We start from the raw sequence: 20,749 nt of genomic DNA on the forward strand, positions 1-20,749 counted from the left end.
CTACACCCTCTGAAGGTGGGGTGGGGCTAACTTTAAAATATCAAATGGAAACCCCCAGTTTTTCTTGCAAATTTGTATTCTTTACGTAAAAGTAGGCAACTTTTATTCAAGACATTTTTTTGAACTGTGGATAGATGGCGCTATAATTGGGAAAAACGATTTATCCTGATACCATACGTAAATTATAGAAACGGTCTAATATCTCACGAAATACACTTCCAAATGAGAAACCAAAAAACAGATTTTTAATCTTTTTCGAAAACCTATCGAATAACACCAAACACGACCCTCCATCCCACCCCCTGGAGGTGGGGTGGGGGGTAAATTTAAAATCTTAAATAGCAACCCGCACTTTTTATTGCAGATTCGGATTCGCCATAAAAAATTAAGCAACATTTATTCGAAACATTTTTTAAAATTTCTGATAGATGGCGCTAATAAATCGTATTTTTCCAATTAAAGCGCCATCTATTAACAATTCTAAAAAATGTTTCGAATAAATGTTGCTTAATTTTTCGTGACGGATCCGAATCTGTAATAAAAAGAGGAGGTTGCTATTTAAGATTTTAAAGTTACCCCCCACCTCACACCCAGGGGGTGGGTTGGAGGGTCACGTTTGGTGTCACTCGAAAGGTTTTTAAAAAATATTAAAAATCTGTTTTTTAGTTTCTCATTTGGAAGTGTATTTCGTGAGATATTAGACCGTTTCTATAATTTACCTATGGTATCAGGATAAATCGTTTTTCCCAATTATAGCGCCATCTATCCACAGTTCGAAAAAATGTCTTGAATAAAAGTTGCTTACTTTTACGTAACGAATTAAAATCTGCAAGAAAAACTGGGGGTTTCCATTTAAGATTTTAAAGTTACCCCCACCCCACCTCCCGGGGGTGTAGTGGGGGTTGGTGTTTGGTGTCATTGGATAGATTTTTGAAAATGATTGAACACGTATTTTTTAGTTTTTCGATCCGATGTTTAGTTCGCGAAATATTTGACCGTTCCACTACTTTTGGGACACCTTGTATAACTATAATTAACTTATAATTATTGAAAAGTCGAGTTTGAATCTTTAGTTCCGGTTTTGGAGTCACTTCTCTTTAAAAAATGATGACCCAATGTTTAGTAAAAATGACTCAAAATTAGTGAAATCGTATATCAATCGACGTAAAGTTACACGAAGAGTTCAACTATCGACTTACAGCTCTACTATCGCTTACTTTGGGGAAAAGCTAGGAGAGAAAATTTGCTACGAAGTCCAATTACTTGTTTTCACTAAATAAATTTTTATTTGAAATGTTTTTTATTATTTATTATTGATAATTTCATTTCTATAAAAATTAAATAATTTTTTTTTCGCTCTTCGCTTTTTGCCGGGGGGCCGCTCTTCACTTCTTCCCGGGGTCCGCTCTTCACTTCTTCCCGGGGTCCGCTCTTCACTTCTTCCCGGGGTCCGCTCATCCCTCTCGGCGGCCCTGTTCGTGAGTATGTAGTCTGTTATTGCTTTTTGTCCTCGTGTACTTTTGAATGCACACTTATTTTGTGGTTTATGTGAGTAGAACATATTGTTGATTCTGAGTTCATTTTGTCCACATAGTCGTGTCATTTGTTTACCACTCTCGTTTTCTTTCTTCGAATTCCCGGTATAACTTAATTGCCAATTTTCAGTTAAAATCCCCTGTCATGAGGTAAAATTAAAAGAACGGTAGTTTGTTGTATAAAATATATTTCAAAATAATCACATAATGGTAATACAAAAATACGTAGTAAAATATGTGAATAATATGTCAAAAACACTAGAACATCTACATATATGATAATACATTATAAAAAGCAAAAAAATACAACTTTGTCTTACACACGAATCGTACTTTAAGTACATGGAATAATAACTTTTTGTATAAGTATAAATTTTATTTCAATAAAAATATTAAATATTTTAGCCCTGGCAAAAATTGGTCCAAAAATATATTAAGTATCACATAAAACGGCAGTTTTCACGCCATTGTGGCGTTCACGTTATTCCATTTTTCTTTGTGCTGGTCAAATCCGAAACCAGTGTCGTAGTTTCCCTTGGAAATGAACAATCTCTTGAAATGAGGGGTGCAATACAACAGCCCCTTATTGTAGGAATACGAATCCATTCTAAAAATAATAAAAATTATATGATAAGCAATTATTATTAAAGTATACTATGAAATAGTAATACGTAATAGTAATTTAGTAATCATAGAAATGTAATGTTTTAGATTTGCATTCTAGTCCTATCAATCCTATCAAATCCTATTTACTAAACAAAGTTGTACAATACAGATTTTGGATTGAAATCATTTACAAAGGTTAAAGAGACAATAAGAAACTGATAGAAGCTGAAAAGCTCTAGTGCTAGTGAACTGTAGGTACATACAGTGAATATTTACATCTGCAGTTTACCTTTCTACTTTTATTTCAATGTCTTTTGCCTACGTAAAGAGTGCAAAATATGGTGTTTCTGAAGGATGAACTGCAGATGTATTGTCGATATAAAAGGTTATTCCTAACATCGTCAAATAGCTTCCGGTAATCTTTGGATTTGCAGTTTACATAATTCACCATTAAAGAAAAGTCTTCTGGCATCTTGTTGCTTCATATAGATGTCGCTAGTAGGGTACTCAGGAAAGTTATGTTACTATAACGGCCATATAGATGAAGCAATTTTATCTCAGCTACCTCAAATATACCTGAGGAGAGGCGAATATCTCAAAACGCGTATAAAACAATGGTGGATCTCGAAATGAAAAGAAATAAAGGGTACAGGCAAAAAAAGGTGCTGTCAATTTTTGGAGAAAATGAGTTTCTGGTCTCCTCTGTTAGCTAGCGATCTCGACTACCATTCTCTAAATCAGTGGTTCCCAACCTTTTCTGTCTGGCGACCCACCTTCTGATGTTTTTTCATATTCGCGACCCATGCCTCACCCATGATGATAGAAAAAATAAGGAACACGGTCACTGTACGCTATACAGCTACTGTAAGAGCCACGCCGCGACCCACCGGTTGGGAAACGCTGCTCTAAATCAATCACCGGCTATGAACCTGTTGAGTCAGGAATAACAATATATTTTAATTTCTCTATTCAGGCTAAGTAGGTGGCAAGTCCGCGCGGTCCCGGCGAAAAAAGTGCTATGTCATGTTGTACACAAAGGCTGATGCCATCGCTGTAATTCCAGCAAATTTAGTAAATAAACGAGTTTTCGTCAGTGCATAAATAATAAACAAACACCAGAGAGTCTTAATCTTTGAAACCATTTTTCTCGAAACTTATTACTTTGACATAGCACCTTCTTTGTGTACCCTTCATAATGCAATAATTTACTTTCATTTCTACGTCTTTTCTGTACGTAGAGAGTGCAAAAGATGGTGTTGTTAAAACACAAAGATGATGCAAAAGGGTAAACTGCAGATGTATTGTCGGGATAAAAGGTTAACAAACTTAATTAAAATTAATTAAACCGATACCGCCTGGTCTATATGGTCATCATGATGGCTTAGCGAACTGGCGGACTCACTTCGATGTGAGTAGAACTATGGTTAGAGTATTGTGATTCATGAAATTCGGGTAAATAGAGTCGGTCGATGAATGAATAGTACGGTGGGAGATATTATAATCTCGAGATTCGAAGAATCTACAGCTTTTGAAACGTTTTCCTTTTTTATGGAGCTGTGTCGTTTTTCAAATGCTGAATATTGGACTTTATAATGTAATTTTTTATCTATCTACTATCTACGGTATGCAGTAAAATAAACAGTACTGAAATGCGTATGCGTCAAATTTGTATGTATCATGAGCCGAAACGTACTGAGTCGTTTCCGAACGTCGTTATAACATAAAATATGAATGTCGTATTAATGTCAGATGCTTCAGGATGGTTCTCAGTATTACAGTAAAATTTTTTATCATGGTGTACTACTTTCTTCCTCTTCTTCAGATGCAAATCCACTAATGGATGTTAGCGGTCACATTTTCCATTAACTCTCTGTTTCTTGCAATGTGTATCAGAGATTGTATGCCGTTAATTCCTGTTCATTGCCTAGTGTTTCGGAGCCAGGACATTTTGTTTTATTCCCCTCTTGCCTTCAATTTCCCCCTCGATTATAAGTTGAAGGAACTGGTATTTTTCGTTTCGCATGATGTGACCCAGATATGCAGTTTTCCTTTTCTTGATGGTTTCGAAAAGTTGGCGTTCTTGGTTGATTCTCTTAAGGACATCTACATTTGTGACTTTTGTCGTCCATGGTATCTTTAGGATACGGCGATAAAGCCACATTTCAAAGGCTTCTAATCTGTTTATATCCCTCGTTTTGAGTGTCCAGCGCTCTACGCCACATAGCAGCACTGACCGAACGTAGCACTTAGTAAACCTTAGTCTCAGTTGAAGATCGAACTCTGAACAGGTCAGTACCTTCCTGAATTTTACGAAAGCTTGTCGAGCTTGCTCAATGCGACATTTTACTTCCCTGACCGATGCCCAGTCTTCAAAAAGCCACGTTCCCAGGTATTTAATTTTGCTCACTCTTTTAATGGACTTTGGTATTCAGTGTTATGGTGGAGTCTTCAAATGCATCCAAATTTTTGGAGACGATCATGAATTTGGTCTTTTTGGTATTATTCTCTAATCCCATTCGCTTACTGTATTCTCCGATTATAGTGACATAATAATAATAATAATAATAATAATAATGTTTATTAATTTCACAGTACAAGAATTACATACATACATTTTAACTTTATATTCTACGTTTTACATTATTACATTCTACATTTTAACTTTACATGTTAATCCTGGAAAATAAAGAAACATTTACTCACTACCCGTTAAAACCTATTGGTCGAACACGGGGATAGTGTGTGACAATGTTTAGTTATTGAATATAGTATGTGTATACTAAATGCCAAGGTACAAACATTCTATTATCTTACATGTATTTATTTATTTTCTTTTATTTTTTTATATTATAAATAAAGGAACTGGGTAAATTTAACAAACCACTGTATTGCAAACATTCTTTTTTTTATCATTTTTTTTTATTTTTTTTTTAAATTTCATTCACTTGTTAAGTCAATCAAATAATACGATCAAGGTTCAATACATACTTTTTGAATATAGATTTTACCATACTTAATGAATTAAGAGTATTAAAATATATCTTGTATATGTTCGGCAAGTGATTAAATACTTTTGGAGCAAGATAGATGGCAGATCTCTGTCCTATTGATTTTTTAATATTTCCCAATTGTACGTGTTGGTTGGTTTTAGTGCGAGTCTCATAGTGATGAGGTAATGTATGAAGGATATGTTTATGGTTGTATGTGTATAATACCAGGGAATACATATAAAGTTGCCTCGTATCCATTACGTTAGTATCACAGAATAATAAATGAGACGGGTATGTCATTTTTTTGTTATTATTTTCAATACTTTTTTTTGTAAGATGTCGACTTTCTTTAAATAAGTTTTTTGTACACCGCCCCACCCAAGTATTCCATATCTAATTCTAGATTCAACTAGTGCATAATATAATATTTTTAAATATTTTACATCTATTTTAGATTTGAGAAATTTGAACTTTGGAACCAAGGCTCTCAAACACTTTGTTATTTGATCTATGTGGGCATCCCATCTTAAATGAGAGTCGATTTTTACTCCAAGATATTTTATATTGTTACTTGATTTTATAATTATATTTCCTTTCGTGTTTTTAATTGTTATAGCACTATAAGAAGGTAGTGATACTTTATAACTGCAAAACGGAAGAAAAAAGGTTTTTTCATAATTAATTGTTAAACCTTTATAATTAAACCATTTTATTAGTTTGTGCATATCTACATTAATTTTATCCCTTAAATGTTCCCAACTGTCTGCGCTATATAAAATTGCAGTGTCATCGGCAAAACTGATTATCTTTCCCTCAGTATTAAGGTTATATAAATCGTTGACATGGATATTGAATAATAGTGGCCCTAATACTGTACCTTGAGGCACCCCGTATCTTACGTGAAGTTTTTTACTATTGATATTATTTATCCTAACAATTTGTTGTCTATTGTCCAAGTAAGATTTCAGTAGATTATAAGCAGTGCCGCGTATTCCACTATTTTCTAGTGCCTCTAGTAGTTTTGGATGGCTTACAGTATCGAAAGCTTTTGCGAGATCTAGAAACACACAAGCAGTAGGTTGGCTATTGTCAATTCGATTATATATTTCATTGGTGAGTTCTATAATTGCGTCGTTGGTTGAAAAACCTTCACGGAATCCAAACTGAGAAAACGATAATATGTTGTGTTTGTCAAGAAAAGATGTTAATCTGATTTTAAGACATTTTTCAAAGATTTTTGTTAAAGTAGTAATTAATGAAATTGGTCTGTAATTTGACAAACTTAGTTTATCTCCTTTCTTGTGTATAGGAATTACTACCGTTTCTTTAAATTTGTCTGGGCATTCACCAGTTTTAAATATTAACTTTATTAGATCCATCAACGGTTTGGTCATTTGTTTATCTATAGTTCTTATTGTTTCTGTTCTAATGTTGTCAATACCGGGTGATTTGTTCGTTTTAAGTGTTTTAATAATTCCCTCAATTTCGCTTTCCGAGACCGGTCTTAAATACATAGAATGCATCACGTTATTATATTTAGGGAGATAAGATGTCGGTGGTATTATTTTTTTAGCATAAGATTCTCCAATTTCTGTAAAATAACGAGCAAAAGAATTAGAGATAGCTCCACCATCTGTTACAGTAGTTCCTTCTTGTGTAATTATTTTTGTAATATTTTTTTCAGTTTCTTTACCTGTCAAAGTTTTAACAATATTCCACAAGTTTTTGGAAACATTCTTGTTTTTTTCAATTTCATTTCTTTGTTGTTGAAGACCACATGTTGTTGAAGATCGACTATGTTGTCACAAATTAAGACACCATCATCAGCATATCGTATGTTGTTGATCAATACTCCATTCACTTTGATTCCCATCTTTGCATCTTCCAAAGACTCTTGAAATATGACTTCCGAATAAATGTTAAATAAAAGAGGGGAAGCACACATCCCTGTCGAACACCTCTTCTTATATGTATGGGTTTGGATATAAAATTGTCTTACTACTTTCGGTCATACGGAAAATGTCGCGAAAACGATCCAAGCTTAAAATCAGTTGTCGATGCATTTAGAATTAATAAGCAGACAACACGGTCTCAGGACCGTAACTACCATTGAAGATCATGGGCCTTCGGACGGGGGCCACCTCGCAGGTGTCCCCTTTGGTTGGCCGTGCATAGATTTTAACGAGGTCAAATAAACTTTTCAAAGTACTTTCAGGCAAGTTCTACTTCGAGTTGTCCGGTTGTAATAAGTACACGGCATAAATTAATTCTAAGAACTGCAATGATCGATTTTAACCTGTTTCACCTGCACCATTATAAAAAAATTTTGTCTCAAAATCTCTCCATGAAGTCACCTCATTTTCTTTGCTTTCAAACCACAAAGCAGCTCCGTCTTTTAGATGGCTTCTTATAATTTCTTTGCAGTCTTCGAAGTTCTGCATATGTTGGAATTTGTTTTTTAGGATTTTAATGAAAGGTACCAGATGTCGGTTTCTAATATCCCCGCCAAATTGGATTCTGCTCTCATTAGAACTGTATACAATTTTTCCCGACGGTCTCCTCCTTTTTGACATTTTCCTATTTCCTTCAATTTTTCTTACACTTTTTCCATATCGAATTTTAACGCATTCTCGAAATTTTCTTCGACCTTTTCAATTTTCTGTATCTCCACAGCAATCTGGTTTACCTCTTCCTACATTTTCTCTAAATAAACCTTCATATTTTTCCATTCGGTTTTAAAATTGACTGTTTAGATGGGAAATAAGCCACAATTAAATTGAAAAATCATTTTTTTAACGTTTCGACGCCCAAATCGGATGTCGTTTTCAAAATATTTTTTTCAATTTAATTCTGGCTTATTTCCCATCTAAATAGTCAATTATAAAAATTCCACAAGGAAATAGCTTGAGAACGACATTCTGCTTTAAAGTTTCAAAAAATCTTCTTCTTATTGTTTCATTATATTTTCTCATTTTGTTTTACCATCTGTTCATTTTGTTGTGTTTCGTTTAAATACTTTAAAGAGTTTTCTTGTCTTTCTGCTAATAGCCTATTATCTTCCCTTCCATTTGTCGTTTATTTTCTTCTCTCATTGCTTGTAATATTTGACTTGTTTGTCTCTATAAAGCCTTTTTTTGTCTTTCTGTTCATAATTTATTCTCTTCTTGTTGTGATTTCATCATTTGAGACAATTGTTCAAACCTTGCTGATTCTTGTTTGTTTCTAGGTTCCATCTTTATTTCATTCTTAGTATATAGATAGACGATAACTACCTATGTTTAAAATATAAAATTTAAAATGTTCCCTTTTAAATTTGTATTAGCGCTCAATAATAAAATTGCAATACAACGCGATTACAAACTTACATTGTAGCCAATAATGTAATAAACATTATAGTATATTTTTTTATGAAAACAGAAAATATGTTATATGGATGGTACATGCAAAATTAATTAGCTTAAAATAAGGTGATTTCAAAATTTTGTGTTGGTCAACTAAAATAGCAATATGTAGGTACAAGAAACTTCAGTCATGGAATACATTAAAATGCGTTTTCAATGGGTTAAATATCAAACATTTTTCCGGACCCTCCCGCCCTTTCACCCCCGGTAGGGGGCCCCAGATCACGTTTGCCCCGGGGCCCCCGACATCGTACTTACGGCCCTGCACGGTTTCTTGGATTCGAACGCCGCGACGTAATCGTGGAGTACCCCCTTCATAGTGACCGTGTTACCATTTGGTGCGCTGAATCCGCACATGGCATATTGGGCACATAATTCATTGAAGCAAACGATGGAACGCCATTAACTGTTAATCAGGAGTGATACAGAGAACAGATTATCACGCCATTTTTATATGATCTTCAGCGATTTTGTCGTAGCAGGAACCCACCACTTAATTAACAATGGTTTCAGCAGGATGGAGCAAACTATCACACGACCAGGGAGTCTTTTCGAATGCTACGCAGTCATTTTGGGGATCGCCTTATTTCGCGTGGTAGTGATCCTCCATAGCCATACCCATCGCACTCACCAGACCTAACGCCACCTGATGCGTACATCTTCTCGTTCTTTTTGTATAGACATGACTCTGTCATCGTTTCGTGGTCTTCCCACTGATCGTCTTCCTATTGGGGAACCGTCTCTCGCTGTCCTGACTACCCTATTTGTTGTCATTCGGCATATGTGATCATTCCATTCTATTCTTCTGTTTCTTACCCAGTTATTAATGTTGTCCACCTTGCATCTCCGTCGTGTATCTGTACCTCTAGCTCTGTCCCATAGAGTCTTACCATCAATTTTTCGAAGGGTTTTCATCTCCGCTGTTTCGAGTAATCTTTTTGTCCTCTCTGTGTCGGGTCGTGTTTCTGCCCCGTATGTCATTATTGGTCTGATGACTGTTTTGTAAATTCTGCCTTTCATTTCTTTTCCGAAATTTTTATTTCTCCATATTGTGTCATTCAGGCAACCTGCGGCTCTGTTTGCTCTATTCACTTGATCTTCAACTTCTGTTTCCGAGCCTCCCGTAGCTAGAGTGTGATGCCTAGGTATTTAAACTCCATCACTTGTTCTATTATCTGACCTTCCAGCTCCAATTTACATCTTATTGGATCTGCTGTTATAACCATGCATTTTGTCTTTTTTGAGGAAATTAACATGTTAAATTTTCTGGCGGTTATGTTAACTTGGTGCAGCATACGTTGTAAATCATCTTCACTTGATGCGTACATATGGGGAATATTAGCCTGACATTCTAGAATTGCGAACTAAAATTCAAGTTTTTTTCGTGTTAGTCAACAGCCTTAGTTCACAGACATGATTGAGAACCTTCGTAAACGCTACGAAAAAGGCTTCAAACTGAACGTTGAGCATATTGAACATCTTTTTTATTGGGAACGTCGTCGTGAATATTATTTACAAGGCTATTCATTTCATTATTGTTTATTTGGCCGCATACCTACTGTAGGTGTTATTGACTTATTGCTAATATTCAAAGGAACGATAAAAAAAGCGATTTAGTTATGGTTTATAGATTCCTAAATTATGACTATAACAACGAGGAAGTACAGAATACATTAAAAAATATATTGAATGGTTTTTTAAGGAAATAGCAAGAAAGATCAGCAGTTGCCAATATTTACAAAAAATTCGTCGATATACTAATACATCTTCGCCACGACTTCTTTTAATGCATATAATATTGGTTAGTAATTTACCGGAGATCTATGTATTTTTAATAGTGTTTTTGTTCGGCAAAAAAACATTACACACAATTAGTAATTAGTGAATAGTGATAAAACTTAGTACTTTTGTGTCAAAACATTCTACCTTTACCTTGTAAGTGTTGGCGGAGATATAAAGGTGGGATTCAACGCTCCAAAGGAACGGTTAGTAAAATTTCAATCATTATTAGAACTTTTTTGTAAGAATACATGAGAAATATAAACAAAAAAAATAGAGAATAGATAATACAAAAAAAATAAATAAAAACATACTGAGAACCGATAGGGGTTAATTTTCCGCGGAGATAGTCCGAAATTAACCCTTTTCGCGGTTGTTTGGTAAACTAGTAGTTCTAAAATCTGTATATATTTAAGAAATAGTACGTAATTTAAACTAGGCATATTATATTACATAGGTAAAAAAAATTAATAAAGCTGGAGCTGGAAAGGGACGAGCCTCTGATCGAATATCGTAAGAGAAAAGACAGAGAATCAGTATCTCCCCCAAACCCAACAAAAAAGCTTCAAATCGCAAAGGGAAAAACGGAAGACATGGAGAAAACAATGGACACAGAACAAGAAACAACAAATAGCTTACTGAAACCAGTTTTGAATGAAATTAGACAAACGAGGGAAGAAAACAAGGTTTTTAGAGATGAAATATTAGAATTAAAGAAAGAAAACAATAAGGTAAAGACAGAACTCGAGGAAACAAAGAAAAAGCTAAATATTTTGGAAATTAGGGTAGAACGGTGTGAAAAAGAAATGAAGCAAAACAACCTAGTAATAACGGGTCTCAAAATAGATGCGAATGATGAAGCTGAACTAAAAGAAAAAATGACAAACTTCATCAAACAGCACTTGGAAGAGAACACAAAAATAGAGAAAGCAGTTAAACTGGGAGATAGACCTTGTCTATTGAAAATGGGAAGTATAGAAGAAAAAAATAAGGTAATAAAGAAGAAAAGTAAATTGAGACATATCAAAGGGGAGAAGATTTTCATAAGCCAAGATATGACAGTCTTAGAAAGAAATATTCAGAAAGAAATAGGAGCAAAGTGTAAGGAATTAAGAGACACGGGGAGAAATGTTAAAAGGGACTACAATGGATTAGCCGTGGATGGTAATGAAAAATGGAGATGGAGAAAAGACGGTAAAGTAGAAACATTCCCAAAAAACTAGCTGATGAAAATCAAAAGATAGTACCACTGGAAACAGACTCGGCAATGCAAACGGTTAACGAAAACAAAATAACACACACAAAAGAAAGAAAGAATCTCAATAAGAAGAAAAGAACGAAACCCATTAGAATGGGATCTTGGAATATTAGAACCATGCTAGCAGTAGGTAAGATGCAAGAAATGAAAAAATACGAACTAGAAATCCTAGCCCTACAAGAAATACGATGGAAGAAAGAAGGAAAAATTGAGAAGAAAAACTTTAGCATATACTATGCGGGAGAAAACAAACAGGGAACCAATGGTACGGCATTTATGGTGAACAAAAAAATGAGGGAAAAAGTGATACAATTCAAAGCAGTTAATGGAAGGATATCTTACATAACAATAGAAAATAAACAAGCCAACATCTCGATAGTCAATTGCTATGCACCCACGGAAGAAGCAAGCCAAGAAGATAAAGCAGAATTGTACGACATCCTGGAAGAAACCTGTGAAAATATTCCGAGGAATGATATATTAATAATATTGGGTGACTTCAATGCAAAGATCGAAAAGGAGGACTATAATAGTAATGTAGCGGGCAAAGAAACCATTCATGACACTACGAACGACAATGGAGGAAAAATCTGCAACCTAGCAGCAGCAACAAACACATATACAGTGAGCACGTAAAGGTTGGAATAAATTCATTTAATCGAGAATGGACTATTTTGGAAAAAAATCCAGAAACAGGTCAATTTTTATTTTAAAATTGCCAGTTTTTGGCATATGTATCATACTAGTGACGTCACCCATCTTGGCGTGATGACGTCATCTATAATTTTTTTAAATGGGAATAGGTGTCGTGTGATAGCTCATTTGAAAGGTAATTCAATTCTCTATTCAGTAATGTAAATATGAACATAATTATTTATACAGGGTGTCCAAAAAAATTTTTTTTAATTAAATTTATTGACATAAAAAGAAGAATGTGTGTAATTTATTTAACTCAAAATACATTTTACTGCTATCAGAAAACAGGAAATAATGTTTATTTGACAAATAAATATTGTTTTTCGCATTCAATGTTATAGCCGCCACCCACCTTCCTCTTGACAGTTTGAACATTTAATTTGAGCGAAAAGTAATGATTATATTTCAAATAAACATTTTTTTCTGTTTTCTGAGAGCAGTAAAATGTATTTTGGACTAAATAAATCACATGCATTCTTCTTTTTATGTCAATAAATTTAATTAAAAACCATTTTTTTGGACACCCTGTATAAATAATTATGTAAATGTCTATATTACTGAATATAGAATTAAATTACCTTTCAAATGAGCTATCATACGACCCCTATTCCTATTTAAAAAAATCATCGATGACGTCACCACGCCCAGATCGGTGATGTCACTAGCATGATATATATGCCAAAAAGTCTTAATTTAAAAATAAAAATTGACCTGTTTCGGGATTTTTTTCCAAACTCATCCATACTCGAGAAAATGAATTTATTCCAACCTTTACGTGCTCTCTGTATAGTTAGTACTAGGCATAAACATAAAAAAGAACACAAAATAACATGGATGATACCAGCAAGAATGGATGAAAACCAAATAGATCATATTCTAATTTCGAAAAAGTGGACACAAATAGTACAAGACGTAAGGTCATATAGAGGGGCAAATGCGGACACTGATCACATATTGTTGATAGCAAAACTTAAGATGAAAATAATCAAAGCAAATAATCATAAGGAAAGAAAAAGGAGGAAATGGAATATAGCCAAACTGAAAACGCAAGAAAAAAATCAACAATATACAGAACAACTGGAACAGAAACTGGGCAGGTACGAGAACATAGAAATAGAAGAGGAATGGAAAAACATTAAGGGCAGCATAATAGAGACAGCAGAACAAATAATAGGATTCCAAACAAACAAAGAATCGAAAGAATGGTTTGATGACGAATGTCACCAAAAAAGTCAATTGAAGCACCTCGCAAGAAACAAATGGCTACAGAGTGCCGAACAGGAACAATTGGACCAATATAGAAAAGAAAAACAAGAAGCATTGAAACTCTATAGAAGAAAGAAGAACACATGGATCATTGAACAAATGCAAGAATTAGAATCGAATAATAAAGACAGCAAGAAATTGTTCGAATACATAAAACAACAATACAACACCAAAAAACTGTCACAAAAATAAACAAAAAAGATTGGGAAAAACATTTCACGAACCTATACAAAAACAACAACAAGGCAGATTCAGAGGATGAGGATATAAGAGATAACAGAGATGAAAAGGAAGGTGCACCTACTTATCAGGAATTCATGGAGGTACTAAAACAACTAAAAGTAAACAAAACGCCAGGGCCAGATGAAATCAACAACGAACTGATCATCAACGGAGGAGAGGAGCTCACGAAGCGAATGCACAAGTTAATGGTTACAATTTGGAAGGACGAAAGCATGCCCATGGAATGGAAAAATGGGCATATCACACCAATCTTTAAGAAAGGAGATCCAACTAAGTGCTGCAACTACAGAGCAATTATGCTACTAAATACAACGTATAAGATATTGACCACAATTATAAGAAACCGACTAAATCAATACACAGAAAAAATTATAGGACCATACCAACAGGGCTTTAGAAAAGGAAGATCAACAATAGATGCAATACACGTCCTAACACAAACAATTGAAAAAAGCTATGAACATGACGTAGAATTACACATACTATTCATCGATTTCCAACAGGCCTTCGACAGCATATACAGACAACAATTACTAAAAGAAATGAAAAAAATGGAGATACCGGCAAAATTAATAAGACTAACCAGAATGACAATGAAAGACTCAACAGCAAAAGTTAAAACAAATGAGGGAGATACAAACGACATCAAAATAGAACTTGGGGTAAGACAAGGAGACAGTCTGTCAACGACACTATTCAATATCGCTCTAGAAGGAGTAATTAGGGACACAGGCCTGAAAAAGACAATTATTCAAAGCTCAACACAGATCATAGGATATGCGGATGACCTAGGACTGATAGCACGAGATAAAAAAAGACTAGAAGAGGCACTTTTAACCCTTGTAAGAGAAGCAAAGACGAGAGGATTAATAATCAATCAGAATAAAACAAAATACCTTATAAGCACAAGAGACAATGTAAACAGAATAACAGAAATAAAGATAGGTGAAAATACATTCCAGAGAGTAGATTGCTTCAAATACCTGGGGGTGATGGTGGACGGCAAAAACGGAAGGAGTATAGAGATCAACGAAAGAATTAAAGCAGGTAATAGAGTATATTGGAAATACCACCGACTACTCAAGGACAAAAACCTGAGCAAAAAAACAAAATCAAAAATATATACAGCAGCAATTAGACCAGTGATAGCCTAGAAAAGTTAAGAATAATTGAGAGAAAAATTTTGAGAAGAATACATGGCCCAGTGATGACAGAAACAGGGGAATATAGAAGGCTCATGAACCATGAAATAATAAATATAACTGAAGGAGAAGATATAGTAAAATTCATTAAAGCACAAAGACTCAGATGGTTTGGACACACACAAAGAAGAGGGGTAGAAGAACTGATCAGGAAGATAGTGAACTGGAGACCAGTAACAAATAGACCAAGAGGAAGACCAAAAATAAGATGGGAAGATCAACTGCTAGACGATATATCAAAGATGGAAATTGCAAACTGGAGAGAAAAGATTCAGGATCGGAGTGAGTGGAAGAAGATAGTAGAGAAGGCAAAAAAACATCACAACCTATGAACGATGACCTAAAGGACACTGCGGACTAATCCACCGCGTGAAATGGATTAAAAGAGCTCATAGTATTTGAGCGACCTATACTCTAACTAGAGTGAACGGTCCATATATATATGTTACCGGCAAAGTGTAAAATCAGGCATTGTATAGAATACCTAGGCATTCTATACATTGCCAAAAGTAAGCAGGCAAAGTGTGAAATTTTAAACATTTCATACTTTGCCTAGGCATTCTATAGAATGCCTGCTGGGGTTCAGGCAGAGTTAAAAATCTGTCTGTTCCATTGTTTTCGAGTTACAACGCGCTTGCCTCACCTACTCCCTTCGCCCATCCCCGCTATAACGCTGCTCTCAGTTCTGTTCCGTCACGCCACAGTATTGTGCTAGGCCTACGCTTCAGTTCTGTTCTGTCGTGCCACTGTATTGTTGCTTGAAAATGTCACAAGTGAACAGTAGTATCAGTAGTTCTAGTGATCGTTTATCGCTAATGAAACTTCGTTTTAGTACCGAACTTGTAAAAATTCGGAATGCAAGTGCTAAAAATAGTGTTTTTTTGACTGAAGACGACTATAAGAAGCTGGTGTTGGAGGTCGAAGATGCCAAGGCCAAGCCCAGAAAGGAACCTCGTCACTACTGGCTACTCAACAGGTATGATGTAATGATCGTAGAAAATGTGCAAAAACTAATACACCCATTAAAACAAGGAGACAGTGTTGTAAAATTTTATGTCCACGATTCAGATTTATTTACTGTTCTCCATGAAGCTCATGTAGCTATTGGTCATGGTGGAAGAGATCGAATGTTAAAAGAGCTAGATATTAAGTACAAAAATGTTACACGTCATGATGAGCTATATATTAGTTTGTGTGAGCCATGTCAGAAGAAACAAAAGGGTTCGAAAAGAGGAGTGGTAGTAAAGCCCCTGATTTCATCAGAATTTAATTCTCGTTGTCAAGTAGATTTGATTGATTTCCAGTCACAGCCCGACAGGGAGTTTAAGTTCATAATGGTCTATCAGGATCATTTGACAAAATTTGTGATTCTTAAGCCTCTCAAAACTAAAACCGCTGAGGAAGTAGCATATCACCTAGTTGATATTTTTACTCTCATTGGAGCACCAAGTATATTGCAGTCAGGCAATGGAAGGGAGTTTGCAAACAAAATAGTTTACAATTTAAAAGATTATTGGCCTACGTTAAAAATCGTTCATGGCAAACCACGTCATTCTCAAAGTCAGGGTAGTGTAGAACGTGCAAACCAAGATATTGAAAACATGATTTCGACTTGGATGCAAGATGAAAAAACTGACCGTTGGAGTGAGGGATTGAGATTTGTGCAACTTATGAAAAATAGAGCTTTAGATTCAGGAATCAAAAGAACGCCCTATGAGGCTCTCTTCGGCTGTAAAGTAAAGGTCGGTCTTACAACATCTTCTCTGCCTCGAGAAATTTTGGTTTCCATTAACAGCGAAGAAGATTTGGAAAGAGTGGTTAATAACATGCACACAACAGAAACACAAACAATGTCAAGTCTAGAACCTCCACTCCAAACCGATCATAACACTTCAGAAGTTAATGAGGCAACCGTTGATGTTTCGGTCAGTTCTAGCCTTCTACAAATGTGTAGCGTTTGTTTGCAGCAAACTAATGAGAAACAAAACTGCACAAAATGTTTAGCGGACATACATATTTCATGTGGCCATTCAATTCAGGGGTGTGATGATACTGAAAAAACCCTGTTGTGTGTCCCTTGTTTTAATTCGGAAAATATTGATAAAGAGAGGAAGAGGTCAAAAGCTTGTTCTTGAAAAACAAGCTAAGAAAATGAAAGCTAATTCCGATAAAAAGTTTCCCCCGTCACCAAAGGAGTCACTGTTCGTGTTCCAATTCCTGACGTTGACAAAGGAAAAGGTGACTTGAGAAATATTCTGGCAGTGGTCATGGATACGACAGAAGATGGGTTTTACAAATTAGGGACCGCCAACGGAGTTTTGAAACAACTGTACGCAAGGTCACAGTTTACAGTTTGCAAAAAAAGCCTAGTTCGAGTAGAAGACGTGCCTGATCAAGAAACAGGACTTCGTACCGTTGCAACAGCTCAGTCAACAGGAAGCGGCCAAGGATTTGTGAGATGCACTTGCAAAACTAAATGTCAAACCAAACAATGTGCTTGTGTTAAAAACAATCGAAAATGCAACTCGAAGTGCCATAGTTCTCTTTCCTGCTGTAACAAGTAATTTCTTAAATTAATATTTCACTTTTAAATTTTACTCTAGTAAAATATGAGGATTTTCAGATCCTATGTTTAATACATTTCATGTTTGTTATTTGCAATAAACAATTTTTAACAATGTTGTTCATTTTATACTTTGCCTGCAAAACTTTCGACATTCTATATAATGCCTAGGCATTATACACAATGCCTAGGCAAAGTTTGTACAATTGTTAAGAAATGAGTTTATTTCATACTTTGCCTGGATTCACTCGGCAATGTATACAATGCCTAGGTATTCCATACAATGCCTGAATTGTACACATTGCCGGTAACATATATAATTTACCGGAGGTTTACTTCAAACGTTATTTTAATACCGTCAAAATCAAGTTTTATTTATCTACATTTACGTTACACTATAAATGGAAAAAAGCAGTATATGCTTTTTCTCATGAGGATCTTTCAGTGCGTCAGTTTTTCGATTTCTTTCTAACGCATTAAATTGTGACAGAAAAAACGCACGTTGGTGATTACATTTCGTCGGTGACATTTATAACATTTATTCTAGTTGTCAATAGATGGCGCAATAATCGAAAATAAAAAAATTTGCGAATTATATAATATATCTACGAATATAATCTGAACAATTTAAAAGACTATACAAATCAAAGAAAATAGTATTTTATAAATGCAATAAACAGAATTGATTTGTTTTTATGCCAAATTGCAAATAAAATTTGACTGTCAGATTTAACTAAAATGTCATGTCACTAAAATGTATATTATCACGGACTTAACTTTTTTTCTATCATTTGTGACGCACTGAAAAATGCTCATGAAAAGAAGCATACATTCTACCCTTTTTGTTTTATACAGTAACCGCTACGCTACTTGACACACAGGTACATTGAGCTAATACAGTCCTGGACCTTTCACTTGTTTCACTGTTTACTTTTATGTCTAGTGACGTCTAGAACGTCAGAAAATGTATAGAAACCAATATAAACATCGAAAGTTGAAAGTTTATAGAACAGTAGTTGTATTTGAATTTAAAGTTGCCATTGTGTTAAATTTGTAAAAATCATAAAATATTGTAATATTGTTGGTGTTTGAATAAAGTTTTTTAAAGCAGAGTAACAATATTATTAGGTAATTAATGTAAAAAAATAAAAACCTTATTTTGTAAAAGGTATATGTATTTAAAATCCCTAAAAAGGGCTGTATCACAAAACGTTTTCGGAATCAATAATCCATCATCAGTGTTATCACAGGTTTACATGCTTTAAGCCACCAAAATGTACGGGTAAAAACCCGTCAAATAATATAATGTAACCCCACCTGTTTAAAAACAATTTAAGGGTTTTTACCCGTACATTTTGGTGGCTTAAAGCATGTAAACCTGTGATAACACTGATGATGGAATATTGATATTCCGAAAACGTTTTGTGATACAGCCCTTTTTAGGGATTTTAAATACATATACCTTTTACAAAATAAGGTTTTTATTTTTTTGTGATTTATGGTATACAGCCAGTACAGGAATTTTTCCTTGTGATATTATTAATTAATGTATTTTTTGTATGGAAAAATAATTATTTTGAATAGTTTCATGACAGTTACATGACATGACAGACATGAAAGTCACAGGTGAGAACGGGCCGGATTAGCCTAAGCAGCAATCAGGTGCCCGTGTGTCTAATAGCGTAGCGCTTACTGTACAGTGCAAAAATCGGCAGCTGAAATTAAATATAAGGACTTAAATTCCTTCAATGTACTTACCTCAAAATACACGAACATTCCATGCATTTGAAACATCTCTTATGGTAGGTGTGGCCATGAACAGAAATTTTTTCTAAGGGATATACCTTTTCCTCGCAGCTATAGCATAGTTCAGTAACATTTGGTATTTCCTTTATTAAAAGAAAAAATAATAGATATACATTTTGTAATATTTAAATTTTCTCAAAAAAGTTTCCAAAAGATTTTTTTTTTTTTTTTGATAGGAGCCGTGATAGAAATTTTTAATTTTTAAGCTTTTTTTAGGTGTGAAGCTAACCACTGTCTGATATGTTATTTCTTAGCTCTTGCAACTGATTGTGGTACTAAAATACAAGACGGCACTGTAACAATAAGTGAAAAAAGGTGTAGTTTCTGTTTATTACCTACAGGTTGGTCGTGCAATTTCCTGGAGGACATAATTGAAAAACGTTAGTTTTCATCAACTAACAGAATAGAATCAACGCTACCTGTAGCATGGATACTATTTGTGAGCTTAATATTGTTCTGAAGCTATTTTCTTGTGACATTTTAATATTATTTACTACATATATGTTTGAAGGCTATATTTAGAAGGCTTGATGCGCTATAGAAGCTACAAATCAACAAAAGGTTTTATCATGTGGAAGTCCTAGGTACAAGGACTCCCACACCCTACCCCGAACGCATCTAAACATTCCGTATATGTATTTGGAACCTAAGAGTTTTCTATTGGTTCGTTGCAGCACGCGGTCATATTTTAACCAATAGGCGGCGAGGTCCCAAACGCATTTACGGAATGTTATTCGGTTCCAAATTCATATACGGAATGTTAAATATTCGTACACCGAAAAAGATAAGTTTTTTCCGCAAATCGCCAGGAAATTTTGACATTCCTGTCAAAATTTCTTGAAGAAAAAGTCAGGACTTCCTTACTGTAAGGAAATGTCATTTCCTTACTGTAAGGAAATGATATTTCCGTACAGTTGTTAGTTTGACAATTCAACCTCAATACGTTTCCATAGTAACCCAAGTAATTTTATTAGGAATTTCAAAGCACCATTTATTTGGGAATAAAATTATCGCGTTTTTTTTTAAATCAATCAATATCTGTCGAATTTTAAACGATTTGCGGAAAAATAGTATGTTTACCTCGTAGGAAAAGCCACATTCCTGGACTCTGTGTTGCTAAGTCTCGGCTTGCGCCTCGACTTAGCAATCTTCACAGTCGTCCAGGAATGTTAAGCTTTTCCTACCCGGTAAACAATGTACTATTATTTGAGTCTGCTAAAAGGAGATTAATTTTAAAATATTGTTACTGTATTATTAAATAAAAATAAAACAATTATAGTATTTGGAATGTTATTTGGTGCGAAATTCATATACGGTATGTTAAATATTCGTAGAACAAAAAGACGATTTTTATTAAAGCCAGTTAAAATGAGACTGGTTTTTAATAGTATATTATACATTTTA

At 34.5% G+C, this 20,749-nt stretch overlaps 1 protein-coding gene across 10 annotated transcripts in view; it reads right to left on the minus strand.

Annotated features, from left to right (window-relative positions):
• Positions 1 to 1,706: 1,706 nt before the first annotated feature.
• Positions 1,707 to 20,749, minus strand: part of LOC114338004 (F-actin-monooxygenase MICAL3) — a 688,439-nt gene continuing 669,396 nt past the window's right edge. For all 10 annotated transcript variants that reach the window (XM_050647134.1, XM_050647137.1, XM_050647132.1 and 7 more), the window contains 2 exons: positions 19,298 to 19,428; positions 1,707 to 2,142 (listed from right to left, as the gene is read on the minus strand). In XM_050647134.1, the coding sequence (XP_050503091.1) occupies positions 1,995 to 2,142; positions 19,298 to 19,428 (279 nt within the window). In that variant the 3' untranslated portion in view covers positions 1,707 to 1,994. The remainder of the gene's footprint in view (positions 2,143 to 19,297; positions 19,429 to 20,749) is intronic.

The sequence above is a fragment of the Diabrotica virgifera genome, chromosome 3 (genome assembly GCF_917563875.1).
Source record: "Diabrotica virgifera virgifera chromosome 3, PGI_DIABVI_V3a".
In the NCBI taxonomy this organism is placed as follows: Eukaryota; Metazoa; Arthropoda; class Insecta; order Coleoptera; family Chrysomelidae; genus Diabrotica; species Diabrotica virgifera.